General features: G+C 45.1%; 1 protein-coding gene across 2 annotated transcripts in view; it reads right to left on the bottom strand.

Moving 5' to 3' along the window:
* The window catches only part of SNTG2 (syntrophin gamma 2), a 2000310-nt gene that overhangs the window by 934988 nt on the left and 1042867 nt on the right, over window positions 1-22455 (bottom strand). For both annotated transcript variants that reach the window (XM_069235852.1, XM_069235853.1), the window contains exon 7: window positions 2766-2853. In XM_069235852.1, the coding sequence (XP_069091953.1) occupies window positions 2766-2853 (88 nt within the window). The remainder of the gene's footprint in view (window positions 1-2765; window positions 2854-22455) is intronic.

Raw genomic sequence — 22455 nt, 5'->3', positions numbered from 1 at the left:
GGATACATCAATGGGCATGGAGCCCCGTCGTGGATCTGGCGTGGTGCTGTCATCCGGCTGAGGTGCCCCTCCTTCCCTTCCCCCTGAGGTGCCTGTTGTATTTCGATCTGATGCCCCAGCAGTGTTCTCTCCGTTTCTGGTTAGGTATCTGATGTGGGCCTCGCCCATGCATTTTGGGCCCAGTGGTCCACGGACATTGAATGGTGCATATCTGCACTACTAATCGTGATGTATATTTTGTAGAATGTGTATATATATCTGTATATATTTCCTTACTGTATTTTGATATATTACAATGGTTGAACTCATTTCCTTTTGTCTTTGCATTCTCCCGGGGGGATTGTGGGATGTTACTGTGATGTTTGGATATGCAGTGGTGTGTGTGTTGTAGTGGGTGAGGGTCGGGGTGGGAGTGGGGGTGTTGCGTGTGTGTGTCCCTGACTTTTGCTTCCCCACTCCCCTATGTCGTAGGTGCAGTACTCACCGTTGTCTTCGGCGCCGCCATTGCTGATGATCGTAGTGGAGCAGGAAGACTATCGCAGGGAGTATTTGGAGTTCCGGCTCCATGGTGCCCTCCTTCCTCGTGGAGTGTGTTGAGGTGAGCGTTTTCCCGTTGAAATGGCTGTTTCTGCCATGTTTTTATCCACGGTGAATCCGCCCCGGAAAAGGTGGCGGATTGGTAGGTTGTGATACTGTGGGCGGTACTTTGTCTCCCACCTGTCTGTTGGCAGTGACCGCCGCGCTGCTTGTCTGTACCGCCGTGGTGGACGGAGTGTTAAAGTGGCTGTCTTTGTTGGCGGTTTCTGCCACGGTCATAATTCCCTTTTTTTTTCCGCCGGCCTGTTTTTGGTCTTACCGCCGCTTTAACACCGTCCGCCAGGGTTGTAATGACCACCCCTGTGTTTGCTGTGAGTATAGCCACATCCACATGGAGTCCACCTCGACACTTCTACAACGCTTGTGTAGGGGGCTTTCCCACATCACTTAAAATTATATTGAACTTAATGTTAGTATTCCAGGCGCACTAGACAGCGCACTCTTACACAACACATGGTATCAGCACATGACCACAATAGGCACCAAGACATCAGCCAGACCGTGCTATGTCTGTTCACTAATACCACATACCATAGGTGTAGATAGGTGTTATTTATACTAGAAGATAGCTCAGAGAAACCAAAATGTCTCATCCATCTGTACCTTTGTAGAATAAGGGCCAAGTTACAGCCTAGTAGAGTAGAGCCCCATAGGGTGGTAGTAAACGTAACTTGATGTGAGACCAATCCCACTGCACTGTATCTTTATACTAAGTCTAGCAATATTCAAGCCAAACTAGACAGGATTCACGGGCAAGGAGGCACTGTAGCGAAGGACACTGTTTGGCCCCAAGACTTTCCAGAAAAGAGGTTCCTGGAGGTAGCAAAAACCACCTCCCGTGCACAAACCTCTGTGGCCCCAGGGTGGCCCTTAGTATGTCTGGGGCAGTCTTGTTTAATAATAACTGCACCGCAGACATGATGTTCCTGTGTAGGGCCATCCACCTTAATGGTACAAAGGGAAATGAGTCTCATAGGGAAGGGATTGAATACGAACATAGATACCGCATGTCAGGAAAGCTGGGATGCTGAAATAGATAGGTACATATGGTTGGAGGAGGAGAGGCAACCCCATATTGTACGGAAACTTACACTGTATTCCTTGTGTTACAGAGGAAAAGGGATGATCCTGCTTGGCACGAATAAGAATTGTGAAACAATACTGCACATACCAGACATGCATGTGCACCTCTGCGCTAATGGACGTCTACTGGCAGTGTGGAGAATTTGCCTACCCTCAGCTGGTCACCGGATGGTGTGGCCAGTGCTCCCCTGTGACCATACACACATCAACCGTGATCATGCCTGGAGAAGACCTATCTGAGTTGTTTCAATGTTGGCTACAGAAGAAAACAACTCTGTTGCATCAGGCTCCAGAAAAAAAAAACTGCTGATTATTTTGACTGAGCTCAGTACAAGGACAATCCAGAAGAATTCAGACTATTCACTGACGCTCAAGTAGATGCAGGATGGTCTACACCATTCTTCATCCTAGAGACAAAAGCAAACATCTGCTGGTTGCAGATAACCAAGTGGGAAATGTTGAAAATGAACAATGATACTGAGCTCCGCCTAAATGCTATCAGGGAAGAACTAAGAGCCGTCTGCCTCATGGTGATACAACATCGGTATGCGTTAGACTTGATAACCGCAATGGAGGGTGGGGTATGCACCAAGATCAGTGTAGCCTGTTTTACATTAATCCCCGGTAATTGGTTATTATATGCAGCAGTCAATATTTTTTACTATGTTTTTAATGATTCATTCCTAGCTTCACTTCCCTGAAAGCCATATTTATTTCAAGTTATTCACATATCAATTGTTGTAATATGTAATTAAGGCCATATAAACAGGGACATGTCAAATATATTATCACTCACAAAGTTATGTGATTAGGACAAACCACAAAACCACAGTTCTGTCAACCTGACAAAACTTCATCTGCAGCTGAAATCATGCTCCCCCTAAAAAGTATATATATATATATTTGCTGGAGCTTTTTCACACAAACCTTTTTTTTGCACTGAATCCCAGCCAATTCTACTGTCTTGTAAAATATAAAAAAGGCATTCACTGCCTTTCCTTATTGGTTTGTTCATTTTATTTATACTCTTTCACGTGCTTTAAACACAAAAAATGCTTATGGAATTGCTTTCAGGATGTTCTTACCTAAAGGGAGTTTCAGAAATGATGGAGCTTCTCGAAGATACTGAACAGTGAGCGTAACTTCATCACCCGCACTGCGCATCAGGTGCACCTGCCAATGTAAAAGACCACACCACCTTTACATCCAAATGCATTCAAATACAAATTACAAAAATATAGATTTGTCAATATACAAAAGAATGGTGTTATATGAGGTTATGTACAGCTTCAAAATACAACAGCCCACAATAATAAAAATAAACAGTACAACATTAATATTGTCTCCCCAAAAAATAAGTATTGTTACTAGAATATCGTGGTAAAGAATATTGCAGATATGAAAATGTAGTGTCTTTCTTAAATTAAGTTGTAATGACTATCAAATGTGTTAGTTAATAATATGCTAATTTAGATCACTGCCAAGATAGTGGTACACCCACCCTATTTAGATAAGGGCGGAACATAGGTTTGGCTATGGCGGTGACTACTGCATCACTGCTTTAGCCAAATCTCTCCCACGGAGAAAGGGCAGTCAGAGAAATGGCTGTATGTCAGCACACCAAATTAGGATGACAGGACATATAGAAATTTTTTACTTTGCTTCACCCCCACTTTGGGATTTCCTTTTTGAAAAACAAAAGTAAACAGTTTGGTGCAAGGCTTCCTCATGTTAAAAGAGCCCTGCAACAAACAGTGAAGAGCAATGATAGTAACCTCTGTAAAATTGGTTCCTACCAATGCATTGCAGATGATCACCAGTCTGGTGATGATTTATAAATTTGGCGGGTCACAACACCAAGGAGACAAAGTACTCTACTCTGTGCCCTTGGTGGAACCACATGCCATCTGCTTCAAATGGGCAAGGTAGCAGGGTTTATCTGAGGAGGACTTTACAACGTCAGATAGGCTTTGAGGTCCAGGTGAAGCTGTTGATTTTGGCGGGAAAAGTTCCAAGCAGGAACATTTAAAATTCATTCACAGACAAGTCCTCTTGCCAGCTCGATCCTTTTGGTGCCTTCACCTGGTCAAGATTTCTACCTTCTTACTTAGGGCCTGATTTATATCTTGCTGCTAAACATACTCCATTTCAACTGTACCAGAATATGCCTACTTCCAAGATAATTGTACAACTGACCAATTTAGATGCATGTAGAGCACAGGTGTATTAATGGTTGAGAGTAATTTGTCTCTGCCCTTTTAAACCCTCCGTAGCTCAGTTGAGTAAGTGCTGTTTGAGGTTGACCTGTAATTGTGCCCACTGATTTATATGGGATAAAATAGAGGTCAGTTTGCACTGCTTGCCACTGCTAGGAAAACCGTGGTGGTAAGGGGCAGTGAAAACTGCTAAATGCTCTCCTCGCCATAGGAGAGGAAACCCCTGGCAAGAGAAGCATTTCTATTTTTATTTTCAGAAAGAGAATACAGCTTGAGGATTTTCTTTTTGAAAATAAAAAAGAATATATTTTGGTGCAATGTTCTGTAAAGTTGACAGAGCCCTGCACGAAACTTTAAAAAGCACTGACAGGAACTGTTGTGGCAGTGGTTCCGGCCAATGCTTTAGGAATAACTGCAAGCTTTGCAGCCATATCTCAATTTGCCAGGTGGAGTATTCTCAGCCTGGTGGATGGTAAGTCCTCCACCAGGCCAACAGAGATTACTCTGTCTACCAAAATCAAAATGGGGCCCCTAGTCTCCTTTTCGGGGGTTGGAATCCTCCAGCGGGGCAAGGATGCAAGCTGTGCCTGATGTGGGCTCTGTGAATTAGAATAACTCTTAGTAAAGGGCCTACTAAAAAAGGATTTGCTGCTGTGGAGAAGCCTGAAGCAGGGGAAACCTGTTTCTTCAGCTCAGCAATGTCACAGCTTAGGCACACAGATTGGCAGGTTTTTCCTGGTCCTCCAGTATACTAAAAGTAAAAAATGTATCTATATCCCAGGTTTTCAGTGGTGTTATATGTCAACGTAGATACAGATGATAGCTCCAGGAACCTCAAATGGGGGTCAAGAATCATTTCAGAAGAGGCTCCTAGCAGGTTCTGTCTCAGTTCCAGTTGGATCTGGTCAGCTGCAAGTTGCAGTATTAGGTCTGTTGAAGCTTGTGTATCCCTGTAGCCAAACAGGCCAGGCCACTGACCCTTTGAGTTCCCTTCTTTGTCCTGGGTACAAGAAGGAGCACGTCCAGTACTCAATGGCTCCTCTCAGATCACAGACCGCAGCTTCAGGCCTCTTCTTTTCTTCCTCAGGTCCAGCAATGTTATGAAGGAGGTGTCTTGGAGTGCCAATTAATGCCTCACACTAGCTTGTGGTTGTGGGTGATTCCTGCCCCCCCCCAACCAATAGAATACCCGCTCCCAGTGGTAACCCTACCCAGTTTTGCAGTGGTTCCTATGTGCTCTATTGCAAACAATAATACAACACTGCTGTATCCTATGTGTTCCAATATTCAGGTGTTTATTCAGTTACAAAGTGCTGTAGACGTATAATCCACACACCTGATCCTGGTATCAATAAAAAAATGTGTTCAAGCACATTCCCAGTCTTGTACTGTGTTTACTTCTAAAGCACTGTTATTCAAATACCCACAGTCTCACATTGTAATTGAATGTTCATATGATTACTCCATAGAATAAATCAACTCTATAAACGTAAATTATTTTGTTGCACTTTATTCATAGGATGTGGAGATTAAACATGAATCCAAATCAGTGATATATATTTCTGGCCAACTTGGATCTAATGTAAACAACCCCACAGTGTCCTTCACTCATTAAATCAAAAGAGTGAGTGACTTAACACGTAGTACAGAGCATGTGTGCCCACCAGAGGTGTGGTCAGGGTAATGACTATTTATTCCAAACTGGTGCTTAGGGCATCATTCCCTCTCATCATCCCCTCTCCGGTTTTGGTGTTTGCCCAAATAGGAGAACAAGTGAAGGGGTCTATTCAGGTATCATCAGACATATGTGTGTGGCAGGGACAGCCCTTTTAAATTAAAATATGTTCCTAGCCACAGCCCAAGTGGTCTTCCAGGCAGGAACTCAAAAAGACCTCCCCACATCCAAACCACTGTCTCTTCTCTGGGAGCAGATTTCACACCACATCTGGGCTAAGCATTCATTAGCTACAGATAGAGAGATAATGCAAATCAGGCTTGAAGACCTTAAGGCAGGGAAAAAGTAACTAAGTTAATTTTCCTTAATATTTATTAGAATTAGACTTCACCATTGAGTTTGGCTTTTAATAAATATAAAAAAATAGTGGTTTAATCACATTCTAGCTGGTCCCAATCCAGAGCTTCCTAAAGTAATATTTAATATCACTTTCAAGTGTTTTTCTATGGGCCAGCCAGTCCTGCTTCAGTCAAAACAGTTTTGGGGTGCTAGTCACTGCAAGGACATATTAACTTTACATTTCTACATGCCCTATAACATCCACCCTGCCTTGTGGAAATGCAATGCCTACATATGGATGACTTATTAATATTTAAAAGGATCATTTTCTAGTGTCAAAAGGGTTTATTTAGAAAGGTCATGATGCAGGTTTAAACTCCAGCTGACAGGATGCAGTGGCAGACTTGGAGTCATGTTTGCCAGGTCAAACTAATGGATTGCACAGTAGTGCTGTATTCCTTAGATGACATTTAACTTTTCATGCCATGCCATGTATTACCATACAGGAAAATTAAATAAGGCAATTTAGAGTTAGCCAATTTCAACATGCTTTAGGGGTCTGTGCACATGCACTTGGGCCTCGTCTGTAATGTCCTACTGCACACAGCAGTAGCATTAGTCCATAAAATATGGGAGTGACCATGCAAAAAGAGACAGTATATCATATTTATTTTTACTTTTTTTTAAAAAAATGTTGTGAAAGGTTAAAGTTGTTTTATAACTATTAGATATTTCTCAGCACCCTACTGTTGCTTGTGTTAGAGTGGGAATAAAAAACCTGACCTTTCAAAGTCCAGCACTTTCCCTATCTTTGCTTAGGAAGGAGTGGAAATAATGAATTTGAGCATACCAAAGTTCAATAGTTTTCCTACTGCTGTTTAGATTCCTCTAAAAGTCCTATAATTTCACCAGTTTTGCTTACGCTGGAGTGAAAATGGTAAATCTGACCCACCAAAAAAAAAGTCTATCATTTTCTTACTGCTTTGGTTGGAATGAGAATAGTAAATTTTATCTTTATAAAGTGCAACACTTTCCTTACTGTTTTTAGGCTGGAGAGGGATTGGTAAATTTTAGTGTTCAAAACTTTATGAATTAAATTTTCAATGGAGTATACTTGTATAATATTTATTTCATCTTTTATGTTTGTACTTACTGTAATGTGGAATTTGACATTTTTCCCTTTTTTGTTGGAAATGCATTTATTCTGTACTTTAATGTACTTTATTTTGTATTTTATTTGGACTTTTTATTTTATTATGTTTCAATTGTATGTTTTTATTTTAATTGCGATTTGGGGGAGTTACATATAATTTCTGAGATAATATTTTAAGGCATATGTTTTTTAAATGTATTAGTTTAGTTTGGATAACATTTTCATAATGTATCTATTAAATAGAGATTTAATTATTCAGTTATATTGTTTAGATTTAATTTGTTATCAATGTTTAATTCTAAATGCATATTAGATATATTTTGTGTTTTTTATTTGTAATTAGTATTTGTTCGATTTTTATAAAACATTTTTAGGTTATAGTTTATACATTTATATAAATGTATTTTTAAATATTATGGGGATAATTACGACCCAGCCGGTCAGCGATAATGTGGCAGTAAGTTTCGCCAACAGGCTGGCGGTACTTACCTCCACATTTTGACATTGGCGTGTTGGCTGCCATTGTGCCGCCTACTGCCATGGTTTTCGTGGCGTTCGTAACACCATGAAAACCATGGCGGTAGGTAACATCAGTGACAGGAAATTCCTTCTGTGTCACTGATGGGGTCCCCCCTTCCTCTGCAGTTACACCCCCAACCCTCCTACCTCTCCAAACCCCCCCACCCTGCCACACATTCATGCCCCCTTCACACACACACACATGCATACATACATGCTTACATGCATGTATACATCCAATCACACACACACATACTTCCAAACATACACGCAGACACGCATTCATATTTCACAATATACACGCACTCATGCGTCCGTAAATGCACACACGCTTTCAGCAATCAACACATACCAGCATTCAAGCACACACATACAGACAACACCCCCCACCCCCTTCCCCTGTTGGAGACCCGACTTACCTGGATCCAAGGGGTACTCAGATGTCATAATAAGTCTGGTGGCGGTCTCCTGGTGTGGCGCTGCAGGTGGTAGCAGCACCACCTGACTGCCATCTGCTGGCATGGCCACAGCTGGTTTTCTGCTATTCTTGTGACGGAGATCCGGCTGTGGTCATAATATGGTGGATGGCTGGTAGCCGCGGCAACAGTCTTTTGGCGGCTGTCACCGCGGTGGTAGGCGGTTTTTACCACCGATGTTAAAATGAGGGCCTATGTATTTTTTAAATAGAATCACTTTTATTTGTGTGTGTGTGTGTATATATGTAAAAAAACAAAGATTACAGGGGAATTATAGTTAGGAAATAGAATTACAAAAACATAGAAAATCACTTAAACACAAAGGTTACATGGAGGTTATAGTTGGGCTCACATTTCAAATGTACAAAACCATAGAAATTTAGCAGCTATAGTTAGAGTTATTTCCAGTGCCCTCTGTTTGCCAATTCTATTCCCCAACATTGACGTCCTGCTTAGCTTTTATGCTTAGCTTGTTGCAGCTACCATCCTTCCCCCTGCCCTCCGATGTCTGTGTCCTTGCCCCTGCTCCTTCCTTTTTGCTCACCATGTTCCATCGACCTGCCACTGCCCCTCTTATCCACTCTGAGTGTTCTGTTGAGCTGCCACTGCCCCGCCACCTGCCTAGCATGGTCAGATGACTGCTACCTGTCCCTGCCACCTCCACCCTGCCAGTCTGAGTTCCTGGCCTCTATCCACCCCCTCCTGTCCTCAAGGTCCATTTTGCTGCCACTCCCTTCGGGCCCCCATGCTCTGTTGTGCTGCCACTGCTCCTGCCTACCCCGTGTGGTGAGTTGTGGAGCTCCTTTCCTTCCCTCTCTTGCCTGTGTCCAGCTCCTACCTATCCCTTCTATCCTCCATGGTCCTTTGTGTATGCCCGTGCCGGCCCTCTTGCCCACCATGGCTGTTGTGCTGCCACTAACCCTCCTGCTTGCCGTGCATGGCCTTCTGTGCTGCCACAGCCTCTTCACCGGCCCTGTGTGGTCAGCTTGCTACCTCTGACCCCCTCCCATCTTCCTTCCATTGTCTGTGTGTATGCCATTATAGTCTCACTGTTTCCCTCCATGGTGTGTTGTGCTTCCAGTGTCCATTCCGTCTACCTCCATGGTCAGCTTGCTGCCCCAGCCCTACCCTCCTTTTTTCATGTGCAGCCCACTATCCAATCCCTCCTGTCTTGTCTGATCCATTGTTGTGCCCCTACCCCCTTCCTCCTGCCCTTCGTGGCCTGTTATGCTGCAACTCTCCCTCCTGTCTATTCCGTATGGTCAGCTTGCTGCACTTGCCTCTTTCTCCTATGCTCTTTGTTGTCCACTTGCATGACCATGACTCCACCCAATTGCTTTCCATGGTCCGTTGTACTTCCCTGCCATCCCGCTAATCTGGAGTGGTGTATTGTGCTGCTGCAATCCCTGATGCCTGCCCTGAAAGGTCAGTTTGGTGCCCCTGCCCATCTCACTTATGCCCTCTGTTATCCGAGTCCATGTCCCTACCCCATTCCTCCTGCCATCAGTGATCCAATGTGCCATACTTGCCAACATTTTGAACTGAGTAAGAGGGAGATTTTGAAATAAAAATCTGGGGAATTGACTTTCCCCATTCACCGACATTGAAAAAGAGGGGATTTTAGTCAGGAGACAGATAAAATGAAGCTCTTTTGCCCTTATAAACATAGACAGTCTCATACCTGATTCGGGTCTGTTCTTGGCATGTATGGTTGTATTGCCACTGCCTGTACCTTCTGCCCTTGATGGTCCGTTATACTGCCACAGCCTCTCTTGCCTGTCCTGTATGGTTGGCTTGTTGCCTCTGCCCCCCACTTTTCCCTGCCCTCCATGGTCCCTCATGCTGCCACTGCCCCTTACTCCTGCCCAGCATGGTCAACTTATTGCCTCTGCAACCTCCTCCCTGGTCTCAAATATCCAAGTCCATGCCCCTGTCAAGACCGCCGAACACCTACACTTCTGCATCCACACAGACCCCCCGGACCACGAGCACCATTGTAAGAAAGTACCCTCTTGCCTGGCATGTTACCCCCATATTTCACTGTATATATGTTGTTTTAGTGTATGTGTCACTGGGACCCTGCCAGCCAGGGCCCCAGTGCTCATAAGTGTGCCCTGTATGTGTTCCCTGTGTGATGACTAACTGTCTCACTGAGGCTCTGCTAACCAGAACCTCAGTGGTTATGCTCTCTCTTTGCTTTCCAAATTGTCACTAACAGGCTAGTGACCAATTTCACCAATTCACATTGGCATACTGGAACACCCTTATAATTCCCTAGTATATGGTACTGAGGTACCCAGGGTATTGGGGTTCCAGGAGATCCCTATGGGCTGAAGCATTTCTTTTGCCACCCATAGGGAGCTCTGACAATTCTTACACAGGCCTGCCACTGCAGCCTGAGTGAAATAACGTCCACATTATTTCACAGCCATTTACCACTGCATTTAAGTAACTTATAAGTCACCTATATGTCTAACCTTTACCTGGTAAAGGTTGGGTGCTAAGTTACTTAGTGTGTGGGCACCCTGGCACTAGCCAAGGTGCCCCCACATCGTTCAGGGCAAATTCCCCGGACTTTGTGAGTGCGGGGACACCATTACAAGCGTGCACTGGACATAGGTCACTACCTATGTACAGCGTCACAATGGTAACTCCGAACATGGCCATGTACATGTCTAAGATCATGGAATTGTCACCCCAATGCCATTCTGGCATTAGGGAGACAATTCCATGATCCCCCGAGTCTCCTGCACAGACCCGGGTACTGCCAAACTACCTTTCATGGGGTTTCACTGAAGCTGCTGCTGCTGCCAGCCCCTCTGACAGGTTTCTACCCTCCTGGGGTCCAGCCAGGCTTGGCCCAGGAAGGCAGAACAAAGGACTTCCTCAGAGAGAGGGTGTTACACCCTCTCCCTTTGGAAAAAGGTGTCAGGGCTGGGGAGGAGTAGCCTCCCCCAGCCTCTGGAAATGCTTTGATGGGCACAGATGGTGCCCATCTCTGCATAAGCCAGTCTACACCGGTTCAGGGATTCCCCCAGCCCTGCTCTGGCGCGAAACTGGACAAAGGAAAGGAGAGTGACGACTCCCCTGACCTGCACCTCCCAGGGGAGGTGCCCAGAGCTCCTCCAGTGTGCTCCAGACCTCTGCCATCTTGGAAACAGAGGTGCTGCTGGCACACTGGACTGCTCTGAGTGGCCAGTGCCAGCAGGTGACGTCAGAGACTCCTTCTGATAGGCTCTTACCTGTGTTTTTCTAGCCTATCCTCCTTCCTAGGTAGCCAAACCTCCTTTTCTGGCTATTTAGGGTCTCTGCTTTGGGGAATTCTTTAGATAACGAATGCAAGAGCTCATCAGAGTTCCTCTGCATCTCTCTCTTCACCTTCTGCCAAGGAATCGACCGCTGACTGCTCAGGATGCCTGCAACACCGCAACAAAGTAGCAAAGACGACTATTGCAACCTTGTATCGCTGATCCTGCTGCCTTCTCGACTGTTTTCCTGGTGGTGCATGCTGTGGGGGTAGTCTGCCTCCTCTCTGCACTAGAAGCTCTGAAGAAATCTCCCGTGGGACGATGGAATCCTCCCCCTGCAACCGAAGGCACCAAAAGAACTGCATCACCGGTCCTCTGGGTCCCCTTTCAGCACGACGAGCGTGGTCCCTGGATCTCAGCAACTCTGTCCAAGTGACTCCCACAGTCCAGTGACTCTTCAGTCCAAGTTTGGTGGAGGTAAGTCCTTGCCTCCCCACGCTAGACTGCATTGCTGGGTACCGCGTGATTTGCAGCTGCCCGGCTCCTGTGCACTCTTCCAGGATTTCCTTTGTGCACAGCCAAGCCTGGGTCCCCGATTCTCTAACCTGCAGTGCACAACGTCCTGTGTTGTCCTCCAGCGTCGTGGGATCTCCTTTTGTGACTTCGGGTGAGCTCTGGTTCACTCCTCTTCATAGTGCCTGTTTTGGAACTTTTGAGGGTGCTGCCTGCTTCTGTGAGGACTCCCTATCTTGCTGGTTGCCCCCTCTGTCTCCTCACACAATTGGTGACATCCTGGTCCCTCCTGGGCCACAGCAGCATCCAAAAACCCTAACCACAACCCTTGCAGCTAGCAAGGCTTGTTTGCGGTCTCTCTGCGTGGGAACACCTCTGCAAGCTTCTTCATGACGTGGGGCATCCATCTTCCAAAGGGGAAGTTTCTAGCCCTCCTCGTTCTAGCAGAATCCACAGCTTCTACCATCCGGTGGCAGCTTCTTTGCACCCTCAGCTGGCCTTTCCTGGGCATCTGCCCAATCTCCACTTTGTTGCGACTCTTGGACTTGGTCCCCTTGTTCCACAGGTACTCTCGTCTGGAAATCCACTTTGGTTGCATTGCTGGTGTTGTTCTTTCTTGCAGAATTTCCCTATCATGACTTCTGTGCTCTCTGGGGAACATAGGTGCACTTTACACCTACTTTTCAGGGTCTTGGGGTGGGCTATTTTTCTAACCCTCACTGTTTTCTTACAGTCCCAGTAACCCACTACAAGCTCACATAGGTTTGGGGTCCATTCGTGGTTCGCATTCCACTTTTGGAGTATATGGTTTGTGTAGCCCCTATACCTATGTGCTCTCATTGCAATCTATTGTGACTATACATTGCTTGCATTACTTCCTTTTGCTATTACTGCATATTTTTGGTATTGTGTACATATATCTTGTCTATATTTGCTATCCTCATACTGAGGGTACTCACTGAGATACTTTTGGCATATTGTCATAAAAATAAAGTACCTTTATTTTTAGTATATCTGTGTATTGTGTTTTCTTATGATATTGTGCATATGACACCAGTGGTATGGTAGGAGCTTTGCATGTCTCATGGTTCAGCCTAAGCTGCTCTGCTATAGCTACCTTCTATCAGCCTAAGTTGGTAGAAACACCTCTTCTACACTAATAAGGGATAACTGGACCTGGTACAGAGTGTAAGCACCCCTTGGTACCCACTACAAGCCAGGCCAGCCTCCTACAACCATTCAGCGAATCCCTCGCCGACCTCCCCAGCACCCACGCACTCACCTCAACGGATTACATCCTCCTCGGGGACCTAAATTTCCACCTGGAGAACAACAACGACACCAACTCCAGTACCCTTATCGACAACCTCACCAACCACGGCCTCAGACAACTCGTTAACACACCAACCTACATCGCCGGCCACACGCTTGATCCCATCTTCTCCTCAAGCACCAACGTCACCTTCAACCATACCACCATACCCCACTGGACCGATCACCACTGCATCCACTTCACCTACAAGAAACCTACCGAGCACCACCGCACTCAACAACCACCCCGCCGATGCTGGAGCAAAGTTACGGAAGTCCAGTTTACCAATGCCCTCGCCCAAAACCCACCCCCGACTCCACCGACTCAAACACCGCCGCCAACAACCTCACCCTGTGGATCAACGACTGCGCCAACACCCTCGCGCCACTCAAAAAAAACACCGACAACCAAGCCAGAAGAAAAGCCGCCTGGTTCACCGACGAGCTCCTAAATTCCAAACACAACTGTCGGAAGCTAAAAAAGGAATGGCTCCTCAAACGCAGACCTGACAGCCTCACAGCCCACAAGGACGCCACCCGAAAGCACCACGAACTCATCAGACAAGCCAAACGATCCCACTTCAAAGACCGCCTGGACAGCAACACACACGACAGCAAAGAGCTCTTCAGCATCGTGAAAGAACTCTCCAACCCCAGCGCCAACATCAACGACATCCCTCCATCCCAAGAACTCTGCAACGCACTGTCCACATTCTTCCACCGGAAGATCACCGACTTCCACAACAGCTTTGACGCCACTCCCACGCCAGACCCCACCCCCGAACACTCCACCTGTGCAAACCACCTGACCTCCTGGACCAACGTGAACGACGCAGACACGCAAGATCATGAACTCCATCCACTCAGGATCTCCGTCAGACCCCTGCCCTCACCACGTATACAACAAAGCCGACTCCACCATCGCCCCCCAACTACGGAAGGTCATCAACATTGCCTTTGAAACAGCGACATTCCCTGAAAAATTGAAACACGCCGAAATCCGCGCCCTCCTCAAGAAGCCCAAAGCAGACCCCAACGACCTCAAGAACTTCCGACCCATCTCCCTGCTCCCTTTCCCAGCAAAGGTGATTGAAAAAATCGTCAACAAACAAATAACCAGCCACCTCGAAGACAACAGCATCCTAGACCCCTCCCAGTCTGGCTTCAGACGAAACCACAGCACCGAAACCGCCCTTCTCGCCGCCACAGACGACATCAGGTGCCAAATGGACAACGGCGAAACATCAGCCCTCATCCTCTTGGACCTATCTGCCGCCTTCGACACAGTCTGCCACCGCACCCTGAAATCACGCCTCCACGAAACTGGAATTCAAGGTTAAGCCCTCGACTGGATCGTCTCATTCCTCTCCGGCAGAACCCAGAGAGTCCGCCTCCCCCCTTCCGCTCCGAAGCCACCGACATCATCTGCGGCCTCCCCCAAGGCTCATCCCTCAGCCTGACGCTGTTCAACATCTACATGGCCCCCCTCACTCAAGTAGCCCGACAACACAACCTCAACATCCTCACCTACGCTGACGACACCCAGCTCATCCTCTCACTCACCAAAGACCCCCACACCGCCAAAACCAACCTCCACGAGGGAATGAAATCCATCGCCGATTGGATGAGAAACAACCGTCTGAAACTGAACTCGGACAAGACGGAGGTCCTCATCCTCGGATCCACCCCCTCCACCTGGGACGAGTCCTGGTGGCCCACTGCACTAGCAACCCCGCCGACACCGTCCGACCACGCTCGCAACCTGGGTTACATCCCCGACTCCTCCCTCACCTTGGCTAAACAGGTCAACGCAGTTTCCTCCTCCTGCTACAACACCCTCTGCATGCTCTACAGAATCTACAAGTGGATCCCGACAGAAACAAGAAGAACAGTGACACAGGCCCTCGTCAGCAGCAGGCTGGACTACGGCAACACACTCTATACAGGCATCCCAGCAAAAGACCTACTACGCCTCCAACGTATCCAAAACTCCTCTGCCCGGCTGATCCTCAATGTACCCTGCCACAGCCACATCTCCCACCACCTGAGAAACCTTCACTGGCTCCCGTGGACAAAAGGATCACTTTCAAGCTTCTTACCCACGCTCACAAAGCGCTCCACGACACCGGACCAGCCTACCTAAACAACAGACTCAGCTTCTACACCCCCACCCGTCAGCTCTGCTCCACTAACCTCGCCCTCGCCGTCGTCCCCCGCATCCGAAGAAAGGCGGCAGATCCTTCTCATACCTCGCCGCCAAAACCTGGAACACCCTCCCCACCAACCTGCGACAGACTCAAGACCTACTCACCTTCAGAAGACTCCTCAAGACCTGGCTCTTCGACCAGTAACACCAGCTCTCCCCCACCCCAGCGCCTTGAAACCCTCACGGGTACGTAGCGCGCTTTATAAATTCAATGATTGATTGATTGTTTGGCATATATCTCCTCACAGTATTGTAAAAAAAACTAGAATGATAACATTCTATATTTATTACACAAGTGTTGCACTCCTGTTATCATTTAGATGTAATCAAAACTGCAATTCTTAAAGCATTTGCTTTAGAAATGATAAAAATGAGAGGGTCCTATTGCCATACAAATTATGGTTAGTGCTCTAAAAAACTAAAATGAGACCTATTGTCTGAGTTCTCAAATAGCGACACAGCACTTTAAAATGGTTTGCTATCTTGATGGTTATTTTATTCAGCTGATCACTTGATTATATGTTGCATTTAGGGGAGAGAATGTGGTATTACGACCAGAGCTGCAGACTTTGCCACTGGGGAACCAGGTGTGAGTTTCAGCATCATCTCGACATCCTGTGGTTCTGGGCAAATCATTTAATGTCAGCAGTCCTAAAGCCCAAAAGGAACAAGTTCTTACATAATGTAACTGATGCCCATGTAAAGCACTCCAATACCTTTGGGTCAAGTCTGCGCTATATAAAACTGCAAAAAACAAAAATGACACACTTCTGTCATTGGGCTATACTTCGGCTACATTTGGGTGATATTTGTGCTATTTGGGCTCTTGTTTCCCTAGTGGCCATCTTGGGAGATTCCTTTGTTATGAAATGCCCTAATCTCCTCATTTACTTCAGTATCCTCAGTAGAAAATGCTTTCATCAAGGTGGTGGCCAGATGTGCCAAACTTTTGGCATAAATTCAGAATGGGCATGTTTCAGTCTACATGTCAGAATGTTTTAATGAAATAGAAGCTAAAGATATTTGAGAACTCACTTGAAACGTGTCCTAATTTTTATGTCTACAGCATTAACCATAACTTCCGTGACGAAATGAACTCCCCTCATTTTGTTCCTTTCTAAATTAAATGTTGTATGATTTCCCAGCTTGATTCAATCAAGATGGATTAAGGTGCATCAGACCTTTGTCATAAGTAAGAATGTTAGCACTCTAGTTGTTCTTTAGAACATTCTAGGAGACTGCAGTAGAACTCAAGAAAATCAACTGATATGCTGCTCCTGTTGTAAGTATACATTTTACTGAGAATGTTCGACTTCATTCTCATATTGCTAAGAAAGATAGTGTGAACTTATAGAAAATATGGTGTCATTTTAGCTTATGGAGCACCTTCCATAATCTCTATAGGAAAATCCTGAGAAAAAGTTTTCTCTCAAACGTGATTCATGAAACCCCAGCAGAAGGCGTTTTCACGTGTTAAAATCATCTTAGCAACAAAGGATTTATATTGTAAGTAAAATCTGTTATGACCCTTTAAAAGCTCTCCTTTGTGTGACCCTCAAAACCTGCCATTCACTACAATCATTTCAATGGGTGCTATCATACATATTGGTCCTGAGATGGCTGCCATCACTTTCTTCTTGAAGTGCTGACAGACAATCAGATCTCACCATGAGATCTGGGCTTAGGTTCCACCCAGATATACAAATTTACATTTCTTTTAACTACTGAACAGATTTACATCAAATAAGAAAAAGGGTAATCTGCGGACCATATTATACCTTTCTGCCAATTTTGATATAATGCAGACATGTCTAAAGAGTCTATGAGAATTAGCATGGGAAAAGCACTTTTTTACCATAACCATTTTGTCTGCCTCTACTTGATGAATCATCCTGAAACTTTCCATGCACAACCAGACCTTACTTGACATTTTTTATTTTTTTTTACGTTTCGGCACTTAGCTTTTGCCAGTGTCAGCGAAAGCTGCTTCAATTGCATCATATAAATATTGCAATATAGAAACATAAACAAAGAGTTATCAACTGAAACCTGATTCATTTAGGTACTATTGCAGCGACCATCTTAAAATGCACATCTTGCTTATTCTATCACATTAGCAGTCTATTATAGGCTGCATCTCACATCATATCATGTTGGATACAGAAATAAATGATAGATGATGAATACAACTTAAATAATTATAACCATGAGTAATTATAAGCACTAATTGATCTCCAGAAGTAATGTTAGTTCATCTTATCAACATAATAGCATTCTTTAGCACTGCAAATGTCATGGTCTAAATCAAATGATTATAACAACTGATTATTTCTCATGGTGTATAACGCCCTGGACAGGCAAACTACATTAAATCGGTTACATTTTTCTTGTGTGGCTTTGACCTGTGTGTATTTCTCCAGCCCATTTTTCCGCATGGTCTTTTTATGAAGCTTATCTAAGGTGAAATTCAAATCAGTCATCAAAAAAGTGTATAGAAACACACTCTTTCTCAAACATATGCAATATCTTAAACTAGCATTCATAATAATCTCACCCTGGATGAGAAGTAGATGGTAGCTCTTCCTCTGTTAGCTCTGATCCTCATTGGCCATGTGCAGCAGTGGGTTGTTAGAAAACTCTCGATTGTGCTTGGCTAACACACCACAGCTTTGCTGCCCCCATCCTGGCTGCCCTCTGTTTTCTGTCAACATGTCAACTGTGTTCTACTTACTACCCATGTCCCATCCCACTCCCCTTTTACTCTGTGTGCAGTCCTATCACCACCCCTCCCTAGCTTTTTGTGCTGCCACAGCTCTAATTTGCTTCCCCTGCCCCCAATTCTCCATTTGTCAGCCCCAACCCCTACCTGGTCCGTTTTGCTGCCACTGCCCTCCATTGATCTTCCTGACCCCTCCACCATGCCCCTTTATTCTCCATGTGCATTCCTCTGGGCCATCCCTCCTGGTCCTTTGGGCTGCCACAGTCCCCTGCTGCTGTCCCTGATGCTTCATTCTCAATGTGTGTCCCTCTGCCCTGTCAGTTCGACGTCCATTGTATTGACACTGCCCTTGTGCTCCTTGTGCTCCACTGCCCTCCATTTCTGCTTGTCTCCCCCCTCATCCTTGTCTTTGATTCTCTGTGAGCGTATCCATGCCACCTCCCTGTTCCATTGTACTGCTACTGCCCCTGTTCTGCCAGTGCCCTCGGCCGTCACCCCTACTCCACCCTCACCCCAACCCCACTGTATTTTTCTCATGAAGGTTTAAAGATAACACAGCTCTACATTGGTCTAACATTTGGGGCCTGATTTAGATCTCAGCGTAGAGAATATGCCAACACAAACGTGAAGGATATCCTATCCTCCATATTCTGATCCTCATAGGATATAATGGGATCATAATACGGCAGACATGATATCTGTCATGATTGTGACAGAGTATTCCCCTCCACCGAGATCTAAATCAGGCCCTTAGGATTGTTTTGACATTGACAGAAGTGCTTTCCATTGAGTTTTAATTTCTGTGAATTTTGCATCTGTGCCACAATGCAGATATGCCTGTATATACATCTAAGAATAGTCCACAGATTTGCATCAAATGCCCACCCAACTGGAGTTCTCATATTGTTTCTTTTTTTAAAAGGTGGACACCACTGTACCGCACGTGGATGGAACTGAAAGCTGTTTTGTACCATGGAACGCTCTGCACAAACATTTTTTCACTTTTTAACAGAACCCACAAGGCCCTGGGTGTCAAGGTGTTCCCATACTGCCCCCTTAGGGCCTTTCTACAAGTGTAATTTAGGACTGGGGGACCGAGCCTCCCGAGTCCTGTAATGGCTTCCACAGCATTTGTGAAGGCTTGTGGCAGCCAATCAATTCACTTAGTACAGAAGGAGCAGTCCTGGTCCCTCATTTTTTTTCAATTCCAGTCCTATGGGACCAACCATTCAAATATACCTACATTTTAAATCCCTTTATGACCAGGTGAACAGTTCAGCAAACAAAAATTGTTTTCAAAAAGAGGTCAACTAGTTCCCACCAAATAACAAAAAACACACTTTCTGAATGAAGTTCTAACTTTTTGCCAGATTTGGTGCAATTCCATTCAGCTGTACTTTCTGCTTCACTTCCCAACATTTTCTTATGCTAATTCGCTTGAAAATCAACATTTTGTGACCCACCTCTTTATCCTGGCCCCTGCTTGATGAATCAGCAGAACACTTTCCAATACAAAGGTTAAATAGATGTTATACTCAGGTGAAAATGCCAATTAAAATATACTGTTTCAAACAAATGAAACCACTGAAATTCACCTGTTAGGTATCTCAAGTAACTATAACTCATGCCCTAAAGTATCTATACATCGCAATCCATCATGAACAGTGTTCTCATGAAATATGTCATTTCAGAAGTTGCAGTGATATTATCCATGATGACATAGGACATGTTATGAATGATGTCATATGGGAAGTAATTAGCAGTGCATGGTGAGAGCTCTAGTTATAGTTACTTTAGGACATATGTACTGTGGGACACCCACAGATTACATTTTTGTTGAGAGCTGCAGGGGGAGCGCTATGGCAACCATTCCCCTGCTGGCTCCCTGCAAGTGGCCCCATTTCATGGGGATGCACAGGAGCTGAGACATTTTTTAACTTCTGGTGTGCCCTAGTGCCCACCCGTGGCACCATACAGCATATTTAAAGCTGGGGGTGCCAAGGAGTCTTAAGGCCCCTGCAGCCCCACCAGCTCCATTGCCAGGACCCATCCTGGATGCTGGTAAGAGCCAGCATTACTGCTACACTGTAAGTACAGCTTTCGGCTCACACCAGGTGGGAGCACATAAGACTCCATGGCCATGCTCTTGCAGGCAGGTAAACAACGACGTTCCAGGAAAAGGAGTTCCTGAACACAGCCATTGAGTCAGCCCCTGGGTGTAAGTTCCCTGGGCCCATACAACAGGTTATGGGGCGTTGTGTGCCTCCCTCTCCTTTATTTAGATATCTGACCTAGTGATGGTGTCCCCGGGGCCTCAAGGAGGCCCAGGGAGGGGGAAGGCACATGCACCCCTCCCCATTTATAAAATAGCAGCCCCAGGGAATGGGGGCCTGGAGCCATAATGGAGACTTGGGAAGGGGTGGCCGCTCAACCACTCCCATAATAAACACTGTCCCTCTGAGCCTTGGCCACCTGGGGCGGTTGTTAAAAAAAAGTCAGGATACAGCTGCATCCCCTCCCCAATCAGCGGCAGGATCTGCGGCACCAAAAACAAAAATGTAGACCAACATCCTGGTGCCGGAGTAGATTTAAAAGTGGAAAATGCACACGTTTAAATTCACCTTTGGAATGGGGCCCCCAAAATATTGCAACCTCACCAGGCAAAAGGTTTTTTTTCAGAGCACCATAGATATCTCTATAAAGTCTGCCCTCAGTATACAGTGCTCAGAGTGAACCCCGCACCATCTGCAACCTGAGACTTACACTATTGCTGAAGAAAAATATTCTGTGATTTAGCCCCTCATCTTTATGTCTGACGGCGAGAGAGGCTAGAGGACCAGAAAGAGTGAGACCTATAGGTGCAAAAAGGGTAATTATTGTTTGAGAGAGCACAATGGCAACATTTCTATTAATTGGAAAACAACCCTAAAAATGTATTCCACCAGCTGACACAGAGGCAACATGCTTCCCACACAGCAAGCCACACTAAAGCTATAATGGTTACACTATTGCGATCCCCACACAGGAGTTAATATTTGCATGCTTGGTAGTATATTGGAGGGTGTGACATTTGCACGGTTTCACACATGGATGGCCGTTAGTCCGCGGGCCTTAAAAAGAAGAAATCTTGCTTACCAAATGGAAATCAACTTTTGTTTGATTGACATGGATTGTTTCTTCCAAATGCATGGTTTGGCGGGTTTAGCACATTAGGCAATGCATTTGGGGGCGGCAAGTTAATCATATGATATTTAGAAAACTAATAAAGACATTATAGTTAAAGTGAATTTATGATTATTGGTAAGGAATGATAAAATAAAATAAAAATGGCCCATCCCCAGGTGTGAGCTCCGTCGATTTATACTTATGTACTGAAAAATACAGAGATGAAAGGGAAGTTACAGTTCGTTTTGTTATAATATCTTAACATATGTTTAAAACACTAACACCTAAAAAGCATTATTAAGTTATCGTTGCAAATTGAAACAGAAAAAATGCAATTTAAAAGTTATGTTTCAGACCTCAATTCATAATTTACAAGTCAGACAAACCATAACTTCCACGCCAAATACAATGCTCATGACTTCATCCTTAATGACACCGATGCAATAACAAATGCTTTACTACATTTTATAGATGAGATTACTTTTCACATTAATGTTACTACTTTTCCCGAGTCAACTGTCAATGTGTCATTTTTTTGGTTTAATTATGTCATGTTGTTTAATCACATTTTATTCTTCTGTGTTATTTTTCTTTGTGCTGGTATAAATATAGTAGGTTTTACACAGCTTTCCACCTCTGGCAGGACCCTTCAACCAACCCGCTGATCCGGTAATCTCATGATAATTTTTTAAAATATATATTTTATTGCCATTAGTGGTACCTGTAGCCCCTCCCACATGGGCCTGGTGTTCAGGGTGTATTCTCTCCACCCACTTTATGTGCCTTATCATTTGATTTTCCTCAACACGGTGTTCAGTACACTATGTTGGGAAATGGTGGCCACAACAGAAATGTTTCTGTGATGAGCAACCAGTCAGAATGTGGCAGCTTTTCAAATAAAGAGCTGTTTTCAAAAAGCTGCAATGCAGGATGGGAAGAAAAGCTTCCCAGTCCAATGTTGTGCCTTGATCTTTCTAACTGGATTTGTCAATTCTCTGTGGATCTAACAAATCTGTGGAGGACACATAAATTAGCTGTCAAGATGCCGCAACAATTTAACTGCTTCAAGCCCAACTGAATCCATAGGCAGTGAGGGACAGAAAAAACATATTGACCTCCACACCCTGGGAGAAGAAAACAGGGTGTGGGAGGGACGGGGATGATTACTTTTTTTCCTTTTTCAAAAACAAACCATCTCTGAAAGTGAGTTTTCTGCAAATAAAGAGCTGTTTTCA

This window comes from Pleurodeles waltl, chromosome 5 (genome assembly GCF_031143425.1).
Source record: "Pleurodeles waltl isolate 20211129_DDA chromosome 5, aPleWal1.hap1.20221129, whole genome shotgun sequence".
In the NCBI taxonomy this organism is placed as follows: Eukaryota; Metazoa; Chordata; class Amphibia; order Caudata; family Salamandridae; genus Pleurodeles; species Pleurodeles waltl.
The sequence above is the reverse complement of the archived record's forward strand: the minus strand, read 5'-3'. Positions and strand labels throughout refer to the sequence as shown.